The following is a 13596-nucleotide window of genomic DNA, read 5'->3' as shown; positions in this document are numbered from 1 at the left end:
GTTACACCATTACCACTCGGTCACTTATCAGTAAGAATTTCATTCTCTGAATGCATTTTTTACTTCAACCAGTCGAAGTTAGGGATGGCACTCACTGAGACCTGAATAAATCAAGGCAATGTCCTTATCATTTTCTGCAAATATTTTCTTCCCTTCTTTTGTTACACAATGCACTCTTAGTCTACTTTAACTTAGTGAAGGGCATCTCTTGACTCCTGCCATGCCTGGCCCAGGAATAATTAATTGATGACCTCCTGCTTGTGTTGTTCCATGCATTCTTCTGTTACATAAGATACATGATGATACATATGATACATGATGCATCATGGATAATTTGATCTTTGATCTTTTGAGTTGTAAAATTTATCTTTTGAATTTTACAACTTAACATAGACCTAGGTGCTCTGGTGCACAGGTGCTCTGTTTTATACGTAATGATTGGCTCATTGTCTAACAATTCTTTATATAACATAATAGTTTAAAAAATTCAAGAAACACTCATTTCATTCAATTTCCTTTATTGAGTACTTGTTAACAATAAAAAAGGTATAAAGTCTTGTTCCCAAGTCCAAACTGATTTTTAACTTAAACCTTGAGTTTTCTGAATTACCCAATCTGCAGTAATTCTCTTTATACCTGACAAAATTGTTTTATTGAAATGTTTGAGATAAAGAATATGTATTGCAAGAAGCATATGACAAATGTTTCACAAGACTACAAAATTAGTTGTAAAAATAACATAATTTACCAGTAAACCTACATTGTATTAGAAATGTGTAAAGCCTTTGGAAGTAAAAGTATTTTTGTTTGTTTGTGATATACTAAGCACCCATTTTTATAACTTAGCTTCCCATGGAGAGGTAACTGTTTTGCATGCTTTTGATTTATCCATTACGTACATTCAATGATTCATCTTCTCAATTAAATAACAGCTCACCACTCAGATTTGAATCACAATGAATCCAGTGACAAGGATTTTCTTTGATGGATTCCAACATTAGCCAGAACTTTTAATTTCAGGATAAAAAAACCTGTAAGGTACAATATTTCCTTCAGTTCCTATTCCCCTGGAGGCTAACCCCACCATTTTCTTCACGTTTCTCATTCAGAAAACAAAACAACAAAAAAATTCAATGTGTGTTCAGAATCGTTTGACGATCTGTCTTGTGCTGATATTTTAGTTCCTGAAGTTAAGTTGGCTCTCATAGTCTTCCTTTTAGGGTCAGGTTGTTGACTTAGGGTTCCATAAGTGTTGTTTGGCTTTTGTATTTTCACTGAGAACGACCTTCCCTCGATCGTCTTCTAGACCCTGATTAGAAGGAAGGAGAACGTACAGGTGTAAATATGATGAAAATTCAGAGTTTAAGAATGTGATATACCGTGCATAACCACCTAGTAAAGGCGCTGTTTATTATTGTACTGATCTTCACTTATATTATGTTCTTTTAATAATATCCTCAGTTTATGGTGATGGAACCAAGATTGTATTTTGATCAAAGGTGTAAGAAAATAATATGAAACTTGATTCTTTTAATTCTTTAGAAAATTTGAATGATTTTGGATTTTTTAAAGCAGTTCCTGATAAATCTTTTTTTTTTTTTAAATCTGTGCAATCAATACTTTAATTTCAAAGCTCTATACATTGGGTAGACTACAAATTGCATTAGTATATCATTTGAACTATTGTAACTTGGTTTGATTATTAGTAATTATCTCAGGAATTCTAAACTTGTAATTCCAAGCTTGTCATTCAAGTTCCACAAGGAAACTCTTTCCTCTTTCTATGTTTTGTGATGTAAGATAGCCTAGAAGGAAGAATTAAAACATGCACATAAATGTAGTATTGAAAATTACATTGCATATGATACGTCCAGATATGTAAATAACTTATACATTTATATCAAAATTTTATAAATAGTTACATTAACAGTTTTCTGTGTGTATATTGTTCTAATTTACTTATGTCTCAAACCACAGACTTGTCTCACATGATATTTATAACAGCTTATGTCTGCCTGCATTTGGCTCTGGTATTCAAGCATTTCCTTTTTACTTAATCTGCCTGGATTTACCTCAAAAGTTCAATGTCTAAACAATGTCTATACTCACATAAACTCATGTGAGTATATTTGCCTTTCCTTTAATACATGCTCTACTTAGATTTTACTAATAGTGCAGAACTTGAGCCGTTCATTTCCTGATACTTATCATCTAAATGCGTGGCATCCAAACTTTCTAACTTTTCTCCTTAACAGAAAACAAAGTTTGATGAAGTACATAGACACCATCCTTTGATTTCTCTTACCATACAAAATAGGCCATACACACACATTACTATGGTCAATACACTGACCTTGGACTCGTTTGTTGGCTTGTATCTTTCTCACAGGTGTGTCTAAAATTAAAGATTTTTAGTTAGAAATAATTTGCAACTCTAGGTGAAATCAGACAGGAGACCATAGTTAAACAGAAAAGTATAAAGTTTCAAATAAATATCACTTAAATACACAGATATTTTTGGAGTAGTAAATGTTAACGATCCTTAGAATTTCACATTAACAATGAACAAACAGTCATTAGATTCCATGTACCATAATGAGTGTTCAATAACCTTAAAACAAATTGTTTCATTTTATGGCTTTTGGAGCCTGTGTAATGTACCATTTTTTTGCATAGAGTTAATGACTTACATAAATGTTTCAACCATTTTGTAAAAAACATTACACAAAGATTAAAGGATATGTAAAGTTTAGCACAATCCTAAAGATTGCCATCTTTCTTTAAGGTCATTTCTATGTGTAGCATATGTCTTTGAAAACTTCTTTTTATGGATCAACTTATGATTTAATTACTGTGAATGACCATAACAAAATAGCATCGACCTGGTCACTCCAGAAATATAATAATAAACAATTCAGGAAGAGTATGCTAACATCCCTCTCTTCCCCAACACAAGGTCAATCCACAGAACTGTGTGTATGTAATCATATAGACTCTTAAAAAATTAACTAGTTAAAAATAATAAAAACTTTCATATTTAATAATGGTAATTTATAATCAATTGTAGTTGTGAGATTATTAATAATAATTTGTTATTATAATTATTTGCATTGTTACATGGCTATGACATTGGAAAATTAAAGTAAGGTGAAAAACATTATCTTACTGACCATGTAATTGTTCATGGACATTAATTTTGAAAGTAACATTTTCTGGCATTTACAATACTATGTGCTGAGAATAATTCCAAGAGCTTTTTGTGTTAACTCATTTAAATGTGGGTAACATTACTATCCTTAATTGTAAATAAAGAAAACAAAGCAGGAAAGAGTCAATTAATTTGTTTGAATTGCAGCTCAGATGAAGCCAGACCTACAACATGATTCACATTCTCTACAGAAGTCATAAATATTTACATGTTGTATAGGCAGATTTGTCTTTCTCCATAACCTGATATTCTCCTTTCATTGCTTGAGTAGTCTCAGTATACAGAGTTCTACCAAAGATAAGCATCAAAAATTCTATGCCTTTTTGTGAGAACATTTTAAAGTTCAGGGCTTTGACAAATCACAGTGCAAGTACGAAATGTATCACTAGGCTGTGTTAATAGTCATGACTATTGGCAAGTACATTGGCAAGTACATTCAATTCATCTGTATATACTTTATGTTCCAAAATGTTTACAATGAACAGGTCAGATAGAAAACTCCAAGTTTTAAAATGAGGTGGTCGGGATATGGATCAATTAGATAGACTCTGAAAGAAACAATTTTGCATGATGCCATCTATGTTTACACCAATGTTTTGTAAATCAGTGTCTCTTAGAATCTAGTCACAGGGTCATTTGTGACTCAATAATGACCTGATGGTTTTAGATGGTTAGAAAAGAAAACTAGCACATCCAATTAACGTCCATATACTAGTAACTATTCTGCATATACTTTCTTCTCTATGGGAAAAAAAAAAAAAAAAACCTTAGAAATATTTTGATAAAAGTTATCATGTGGCATTATGGGAACATGCATTATTAATATAGGGATATTTTGTATAATGAGGACTAAAAGAATCAACTTCTAGGGTAAAAAGAAATAAGAGATAAGAAAGAAATCCATTAATTAAAAATAGACCATCACTTTTTCTGACTTGTAGCAGTTATATCTTCTGGAAAGATCAACTCTTTAGAACTTTATTTATAATACACTTGTTTTTAATGGATTTAATAAGAAAGCCTTATTAAATGGGGAAAAACATACTTACCTGCAGTTTAAACCTAAATGAATAAAAGCAATATAAACAGGGCAGCTACTAATGAATTCATTCTCTAAAAAGCACTGCCAATCTACAAAGCTGCTTACTGAATCAAGGAATAAAAAGAATAAAAAAGAATTCAATTTAGTCTTCATAATTTGTTTATCTCTTCCTTCAAAGGCCTATGTTTTGGTAGCAGAGAGTTGTGTGGTAAGGGATAGATCACTGAATTTCATGTCACATCTTACAAGAATCTTTGGTTTCATGATGGCTTAGGATATATCATACACTTCCTGTGTTCTGAAAGGAGCTCTCATCTTTTTAAGACAGGTATATTTCTATTGAGGGAAAATCCAATCATTGGTTGCATAAATATTTATTTTTACTACCACAAATTTGGAAGCAAGATTAGAGAGATGTGATCTATATTAAAATGAAGAATGCGGAAGCTGGCTGGGGTTGTGGCTCAGTGGTAGAGTGCTCAATAGCATGTGTGAGGCATTGGGTTTGAGCCTCAGTACCACACAAAAATAAATAAATAAATAAAAATAATAAAGTCATTGTGTCCATCTACAACTAAAAAGATATTTTAAAAAAAAGAATACAGAAGCAATAATGTACAAAAATACATGGGTCACAAGAGGATTTATATCCTGCTGGTCATAGGGACATAATTTTTAAAATTATAAGCAAAAAAGAGCCATTGATACTTTTTGGATAAACATCAAACTTCGGTTATATTTCAGAATTCATAGCATCAGGCAAATAATATATTTGTTTTTCCTGAATAGTTTAAATCCTCATTTCTCTAAAACAACTTTTTTGGTCTAATAATTTTTACTGTTAGTAATTGAACTATAAATTCATTTATTCAAAATGCTAATTAATGATCCAGATTATATTTTGTTAACATTTACAACTTTCTTGAATATTTACTATTTGGAAGTTCTGTGATATTTTGAATTCTTTTTTTTTCTCCTTTGCTTTTGAAAGAAAGTCCATTTAATGTCAAAGATGGAAAACATTCCATACTCTAAGGATTAATTTCATAGGCAAAATAATTTAGATTTCCAGGTGTAGATTACCACTCAAACGGTTAGAAGAAACAGATATTCATTCTCATGAATGTAGTTGGAAAAGATAGTTGCTAAAGACGCTGTTTTTATTTTTATTTTTTTGCTATATCTATGCATTTACAATTAAAAAATAACATGCCTTTTATTGATCTGGGGGCAGTGAATACATTTTTTTGAAAATATAAAAAGTTTGTCAAATTTGCTAATAAGAGCTAGCAATTTAGTAACTATTCCTCTTTTGTGCACTCAGAATATCTCACAATTATCTGCATTAAAGTAAAAAAAATATTCATTGCTCCCCAAGCTTAATACCATAGAACTTTTTAAAGACTGTATAAACTATAATTATTTCTTTACAACTATTACTTCAACAAAACACTTGATTTGTTAAGACAACAGCGGATATTGTCTTTTTTTACCTAATTAAAAGAAAACCCAGCATACTCAGTCTTTAAAAAGCTGAAGAACTGTACCAGAACCTGTTAAGGGGGTTAGTTGTTGCCCTTTTACTAACCTCCCTGAAGCAGTCTCTTAATTTCTTCATCTTCAAATAAATGACCATCACCACCTTCAATGAATTTGGTGACCTTGGTGACCTCTGAGAGGATACATGTTTATAGCAGAAATTGGTTTATATAATGAAAAGAGGAAGTTTGCTATGATAAATAATGGCATCATCCCAATAAAGAATTCCAGACCAACACCAGGTTCCTTCTCAGTTTTTAGTGCTGATTTTTGTAGGTAAGTTATTTTATAAAGCTGTTAAACAATGGATAACAAAACAATCAATATGATTGCAATTTACACTTCCTTTTGTATTTCTGGATTTATTCCTTATGTTGGTATGGAACTTGAACAATAGAATGAGAGTTGAAAACTTGTACAAGGTCTTAAAGACTATTTTAGATGTGGAATAGACAGCTGAACACCACATCCTTAATATTTAGTTATAACTGACCTTCTTGTAACAGTTTCTTCAGAGTTTCCTCTGTTTCTCCACCTCCAGTAGAAATCCTAGTGTATTTAATTTCAGGACCTAAAGGAAAGACAATAAAACAGGGTAGAAAACTTCTGTAAAGGACCAAAAAGCAAGTATTTTAGACTTTGTGGGTCATATGGTCTGTGTTTAATCATTCCATTCTGTCACTATAGCATGAAAAAAATAAAAAACATTATATAAAGAAATCTTATTTACAAAAATAACAGGTAAGTCTTACTTGCTGCTTACTTGTTTAAATAAATATTTATAGAATATCTGAATTTAGAATTTTAAGTTAATTCATAGGTGGGAGGCTGATACAAAGGTTCACTAACCTTATCAATCAAGTTTTTATACAAAATTGCATACATTTTGGTAATAGATGTACAGATCTTAAGATTAATGGAAACTCAAAGGAGGAAAAGCTTTTGGTTCTAATAATCAATACTTCATTAACAAACAGAAAAACAGATAATATCTAGTATATATGCAGTGCACATAATAGCACCTTATTCACTTGTCTACAAATTACCAATTCAGAGTAAAACATGGATTACGCATTTAGAATAATGTTATTTTTCCTAAAAAGGAAACCAAGTACTTCAGAAGTTATCATGAAAGGGACTTAGTCACTTTTTAACATGATTCTTGTGGAGATTTTAGGATTAACTATTATTTGATCTTTATAATACCAGCACAGTTCCACATATGCAATTTAAAATTACCTGTAATGATTCGTTCTTCCCGTGTCTGTTTTTCGGTTATTTCCACAGGTACTCCATCAATTATTTTGGTGTACTTCTTAATAATTGGCTCTGAATATAGGGCAAAAATACATTTTATTTGTCTTCATATGGTGTCTATACTTTCATAAGGTTGACATTTTAATGATGGAATGTATTTCTCCAAGAATTACCATTTAAGCTTGCTCTAATCATAGTCATTGTTAGAACATTTCTCTAGTAAATTAAGATGAATGGAAGTATTAAAGGCAATAATTCTTCTGTGTTTTGGGTCAGGCAGAGGACCAGTTGGCAAGCTGACTTGCTATCACTGAAATGGTAACCCCATGATAAATCCTAGTGATGGTTTATTAGCAGAATCTTATAAAATGACTATTTTTTTTCCATTTTTAAGTCAAACATTTTTTTTTTTTGCATTGATACTTTTGTAGTCATTAGATTTCATTACATTTCATGCTCATCACTTACCTATGTAGAAGTAATAGTTTTCATTGGGCCTAGTTACTTAATAATTTCAAAAGGATCCATATAGTTTAAAAGTAAACTATATGCTGACTGAACTGTAGCTTTGAAAATGGTTCCCCCAATTTATATAAAATAAAAACCAAAAGAAAATTTTGATGTTCAACATAAACCCTCACTATTTTAAAATAACCGCAGTGATGCTACCCAGACACTAGGAAAAACACATAATATCGCACCTCCGTGGATGACTTCGGTTACAGTTTCACCTTCTTTAACCAGTCTGAATTCAGGTTCACCTTCAACTTGGATCTTTGTAATTGCAGGTCCTGAGGCATCATTTTAGGAGACAAATTATTGTGTTAGAGCAGTCCTTGGGGCTGGGGATATAGCCAGTGCGCAGTCCTTTAGGTTTACCAGAACAAGAAAAGTATTTCGACATTTGGTGATACTCAGAGAGCAGAGTGTTCAGGCTGTGTGAAATCAGTTTCAAACATTTCCCATTGTCTTCAGGTTAGGCAATATTTATGAAAACAGATGGCACATTCTACTGGTGTGCTAGTACAATTACTTTCATCTGCTTTAGTATTTAAAGTGATGTATAAATTCAATTATAGCTGTAAAGTTTGATCACACCAAGTTTTATATGTGTCTACACTTTGTGAATCATACAGAATGTACGAATTTGAATTTCTGTAATGGGACTGCTTTAGATCTTACATTATCATGTTGACATTATCTATTTTTCTTTACTTACTAAAATATTTCATTTAAGTTTCTAATCACTTAAGGCCTTACTTTATTGATCTTTTGAGCAAAGGACTGTGCATAAGAAAATTCCATATACTTACATTTAAGGTGGTGATTTTCAGGCTTTATGGGAAAATGGATTTGAACACTTACTTTGTATATGAAAATAATGAAAAATTAACTAATTAATAGTTAAATAGTCCTTCAAATGCAAACGTTAAAAGTGTTGCATTTGACTTGCAAAATGATTTTGCTCTCAGAGAAAATCATTTTGAATGTTAGAAAGCTTATTACTACATTAGTTGATCAAGATTATTTCAGAGGCATAAGAAAACTCAAGTTCAGTACATTTAACTCATACTGTAACACCTTCAATAGTCAAATGAAGGTAGATTTGCATATCTTTGAGAGGATTTGCTTGTCTGGAAATTGTCAATATATACCATTATCCAGAATTAAACAGAATAATCTAAAATAATGAAAACAGAATTATAGTTCTTTCAATTGTAATATTCAAGCCATAATATTTTATCTGTGAGGGCAATGAATACTGAATATAACACATAAGGTCAGATTTTTAAGGTGTAGTAACTTCTAGAAGAAAATATACCTAAGAAGTTTAAGAAAAAGAAATGAGTTAATGAAATATCTAAATTGATTTTTCTTTAGAAAACCCAAACTGAAATTTCAGGAACATCCTCTCTGGTTATGATGGCAGAAATTTTACCAAACTTTAAAAAAGTTGTTCATAGCATTTAGGAGAATACTCAGTACACAAGGTATTTAATAACTGTCTGTTGAATTGAATTTCAGCTGACTTATTCTTAATTCTAAAATTTGGTTTGTTACTTTTTAAAAAATATCTTGAAATTTTGTCCTTGAGTCTAATGTATTTAGTAAGAACTCAAAATTCATCAATGAATCAGTAAAAGATCAGGCAGGAAGCAAAAGCCAATAGCACTCTTAGGAGCTGGACACTTAGAAATGACTGCTAAGATAAGAATGTTTCCTTCATTGTGCTATGTAAGAATTAAGACTTCCAAATCTTTGAATTGAAGAGTTATTAATGAATAGGTTACATGACCCTGTTTTCATTCATGTCCCCTTTAAAGGAAGAACCCAGGTAGAATTGACATTCCACTCTACTCCTAGCTGGAGAAAAAATAAAAGGATAGAATACAGATGACAAAGAATGGGAGGATAAATGGGTTGAATGAAGAGACCTGAAAGAACAAAAAGGATTGTTCAAATTAAAACAAGGAACGATTTCAGTTGTGGAAGCTGAATGTAGAGTTAAACAAAATGTTTAGGGATTCTAATTTTTAAAAACGATGATATTATCTAGAATCTTTTGGTCATTTTCTTCATTTGTCCACAAAATTCCTGTGATTTAATTTCTCGTTAAAACTTCAAATTCTCTTCATCAACACACAAAGATAATAAAATGTCTGTAAGTTTAATAGTTAAAAGAAAAAAAGCACAGATTTCAAAGAATAAGTCAACTTTGGGTCTCAAGAATGAGTACTAATGTAGATTACTAATTGGCTAAGAAATCGATCTTTACATATCTTTTCAATCACTACATTTTAAGTTATAATTCACTTTAAAAGGAATAGACAAATGTACTCACAGAGTCACCATCTCAATCCACAGAATGAAAAGAGATGCAAAAATCAAAGATAATTAAAATAAAAATTTTCCTGAGATTCAATTAAAGATATAATTTGTTCCTTTATTGAAGACTGTATTTTTCTTACAGAAAAGAAGATAACCAAGTCTATTCTCTGTGGCAAGTTACCTTATTAAGATGTTTAAGAGGGGGAATAAATTCTTTAAGTTTGATCCTTGGAGATAATTAAAATATATGAAGTGAAGATAATATAAAAGATGTTGAAGTTCACTTACGTGGCTAGTAGGGATAAAAAAGATAGTATAGATATTTTTAGATAGTATAGATATTTTATTATATATATAGAATATAGATTTTTTTATCTGTATATATCTTCAAGTTCAAGACTGGAATTTAGCATTCTAAGACTTGACTCAGTAAATATGCTACTCATCTATTTCTGCTGATGTATTTTGGAAACACCTGCCTGGTTATAACTTTAAAAGCTTTCATTAATGCACACCTTTATGCTTTCTCAGGTTGCTGAATGAAAATACCTGTAGGTTTTTAGAGAAGATTCTTGTAATGGTACAAAAAAGATTAGGTAGAGAGATTGGAAACAGAACTTCAAAAAGAGTTCACTCTCTGAAGGAATCTACCTACAGATTAAAGCACTCAGGATTTATTTGTTTAGTAAGTATCTGGGTACTAGTGCTAATGCAACACCAATTAAATTAAAACTAAGTCAAATACAAGCAAATGTACTGAAAGTATTAGGAATGCACCAACTACTTTGCTAAATAATTTGCACTCCACATTCTGCAATTACGTTAGCATGCCATTGGTACAGAAATATTTTAGCATGTTAGTTTCAAAAAGAATGTAGATATATTCATAGAAATCAGTATATTATGATTCTTTTCAAAATAAAAGGAACCACATATAGCATTTATTTTTACCTTCAGTTTTGATAATAGGCTGAAGACTGCCTTGAATCACTTTAATTTTTGGTTCCACAACTTTGGTTATAATTTTAGTTGCTGAAAGTATAGAAAGTGGAATATGAATGATGTTTACATAAAAACAACCTGAATGAAGTTGTCCTTTTCTTTGTAGGGTGATAAGTTATTAGATATGGTAATATGTTCAGGCAGACACAGGAATATTCATGGTACATAATTAATATCTTCTCATGTCCAGATGTTGAACTTTGAAGTCCAGAGACTTGGATTTGTTCCAGTGAAATAAATGCTCACTAAATGAGGAATTCTATCTAAAAATCTATAATTTTGAACTGCACCACTAATGCTCTTTACCTTCTTTTGTACTTCTTGAAAATATTGGCTGCATAGCAACAGAAGACAAATAAACATGATTAATTTCATGCAATTCATAATATCTTAAATTGCATTGTTGGATTTTTTTCTCAATTAATAGAAGAAAATTGAGAGGAAAAGTCTCTTAAATTTTTTTCCATGCATTGACAACAACAGTATGTAAAGAAAAAATACAAAAACAGTTTACAATATTTAAAGATAAGAATAAATTTCAGCCAGCCAGACATGAGCTCTATGCAACAAATATGATATGATCAGCATTAAGTCAGAGGATAAAATGCCTTTAATTTTTAGCTTCATCATGATCATTTCTTTTTTAATTTAAGGATATACATTTTAAATATATATCATCTACCCAAGTGAGATAAGTATGTGGAAAGTTTATTTAAAATCTCAATCAACTATTTGGTTGGCTTTGGCTATTCAGGTTAACAAAAAATGTGCCTGTGGAGTCAAGCAACCAGAGCTACTGGTCTTTTTCCATTCCTACTTAGAAGACTTAAAAGATAGTTCCATTAGATAATGAACTGTGCTAAAGGTAACAGTCATAACATGGTGTTGACATAGTAGCGTTGAGATGTTAGCAAAACTTGAGTTTCTGTTATATTCTCATCTCCTATTTCTGAGTTGGTTTTCTGTGTCAACTTTTTGAATTGATGTAAGCTGTCTCACTAGGAACAATGTATGTTTAATCATATTTTGTCTTGACATACCAGATTATAAAGCTCTAAAGTATGTCAAATTTGTGTGCTTAATTACTGATTCCACAAGTAGTCCTGCCACAGAGGATCCTTTCCATGAAGGCCAAATACACTTTTACCTTACATTTTTAACATCATAGTAGGGAATTTGAAGTTTAGTTTGAAGATTTTGTTGGTTCATATTTTTGTTTTGATCTTGCTTTCTGAAGACTTAAATAGTTTTGACAGATTTGGCTAAGAATTTACTAATTTTTGTCTTCTCCACCTCAAATGCTCTGCATTTGGCAACTTATAACAAAGGGCATTCTCCCCATACAATTAAAAATGTACTGTATTTTGGGGGCAAGAATAATAAACAGCAAGGAAATTAAAGAAATTTCAGACCAAGCCAACAGATGACCATAAAAGTAGGATCTTTGGTTTTAATTAGTCTCTACTTCTATTTGAAAATGCATCTCAATAACAAGATACCTGTCCTGGGAGGAGTAAAAGAAACATCCAATATTGGAATGTAAATCTCAGCTTTTGCAAGGTCTCTATGTAGATTGCCAAGTCACTGGGCTTGTTTAATTTTATAATTTGTACTGAGTGAGTGAGAATATGATATAGTAGCTAGTAGTTCTGGTTCATGATAAATGAAAATATTGCCCTGACATGGAGAGTGGAAGAACTGACATGGACAAATTAGGAAAGACACAGGACTGACTGTCATACAGATATATGTCTTTGGTGGAGAAAGAAAACATAACATGTCTGATGAATAGAGCCCATGAGGATTTTTGTTTGTTATAAAATAAGTCTTAAATAAAATCGCATACTTCCAGTATAGAATTTATACCATGTTGAATGGTGACTATGCCAATTAAATCCTTCAGACAGTGCTGAGCTGGTCTGATGCTGGGATTGTATGTTATCGTCACAGAATTTAAACCAATAAGAGCAGCAGACATTTTGTTTTGCTCCTTCCGTTGGCTTTGCGATTACTTTAGTGTGTATCTTAAGAGAAAAGTTCTTATTTAAATAACTGGATGTTCATGATATGAAAGAGATTTTCTAGCCAGAATAAATGTGGGAATTGAAATAATGTTTTAGCTATGTTTATGTTTTAAGTATTCAATCGTAGAGCCAAAACAAAATGAAAAGAGTTTCTGCTTTGAAAGCTATAATGGAAGAAAGGAAAAAAGACAAAGGAAGAAAAAATTACATGGAAGAAGATATTCAATGAGTGACATTTATGAGATTGGAATAGCCTGGGCCATTGTTAAGTAATAGAGGTTTAATTTTGATAATCTGGTACTGTCAGGGACAAAAGAACCTGAAATCTAGGAACTTGAGGCTTATAACCTAGCAAACTTTTTTGGACCTCCATCCAGTTTTGGATGAGAAGAGATTTTGAACCACCATCTCAAGAGCATTAGGATTCCTTGGCATGCCTCCACCCTGTTTCTCTGTCCACACAGTTGAATTTTCAAATAGCGCTGGATCACCTCCTAGCTACCTCTTTCCTTTGTATATCCATCTTTTTTTTTTTTTTTAAGAAATTCCATCTTTCCCATGCTAGTATTTTATTTTTCAGTCTTTCTCATCTTGTATCACTCCTGTTTTTCCCATAAATGGGAAAGTACTTCCTTGAAATTAAAAGGTAAGCCTGAGAGGCCTCTCCCGGGACCTCAAGCCCTGTTTCAAGTAGA

General features: G+C 31.4%; 1 protein-coding gene across 1 annotated transcript in view; it reads right to left on the bottom strand.

The window, feature by feature from the left end:
• Window positions 1-501: 501 nt before the first annotated feature.
• The window catches only part of POSTN (periostin), a gene marked incomplete at its 5' end in the record, with an annotated part of 33125 nt that continues 20030 nt past the window's right edge, over window positions 502-13596 (bottom strand). The window contains 7 exon segments of the mRNA XM_079136552.1: window positions 502-1309; window positions 2354-2395; window positions 5839-5922; window positions 6283-6360; window positions 7029-7118; window positions 7748-7837; window positions 10827-10907. Coding sequence (XP_078992678.1) covers window positions 1272-1309; window positions 2354-2395; window positions 5839-5922; window positions 6283-6360; window positions 7029-7118; window positions 7748-7837; window positions 10827-10907 — 503 coding nt within the window. The 3' untranslated portion in view covers window positions 502-1271.

This window comes from Sciurus vulgaris (genome assembly GCF_902686455.1).
Source record: "Sciurus vulgaris genome assembly, chromosome: 4".
In the NCBI taxonomy this organism is placed as follows: domain Eukaryota; kingdom Metazoa; phylum Chordata; class Mammalia; order Rodentia; family Sciuridae; genus Sciurus; species Sciurus vulgaris.
Note: the sequence above shows the minus strand (reverse complement) of the source record. Positions and strands in the feature narration are given on the sequence as shown.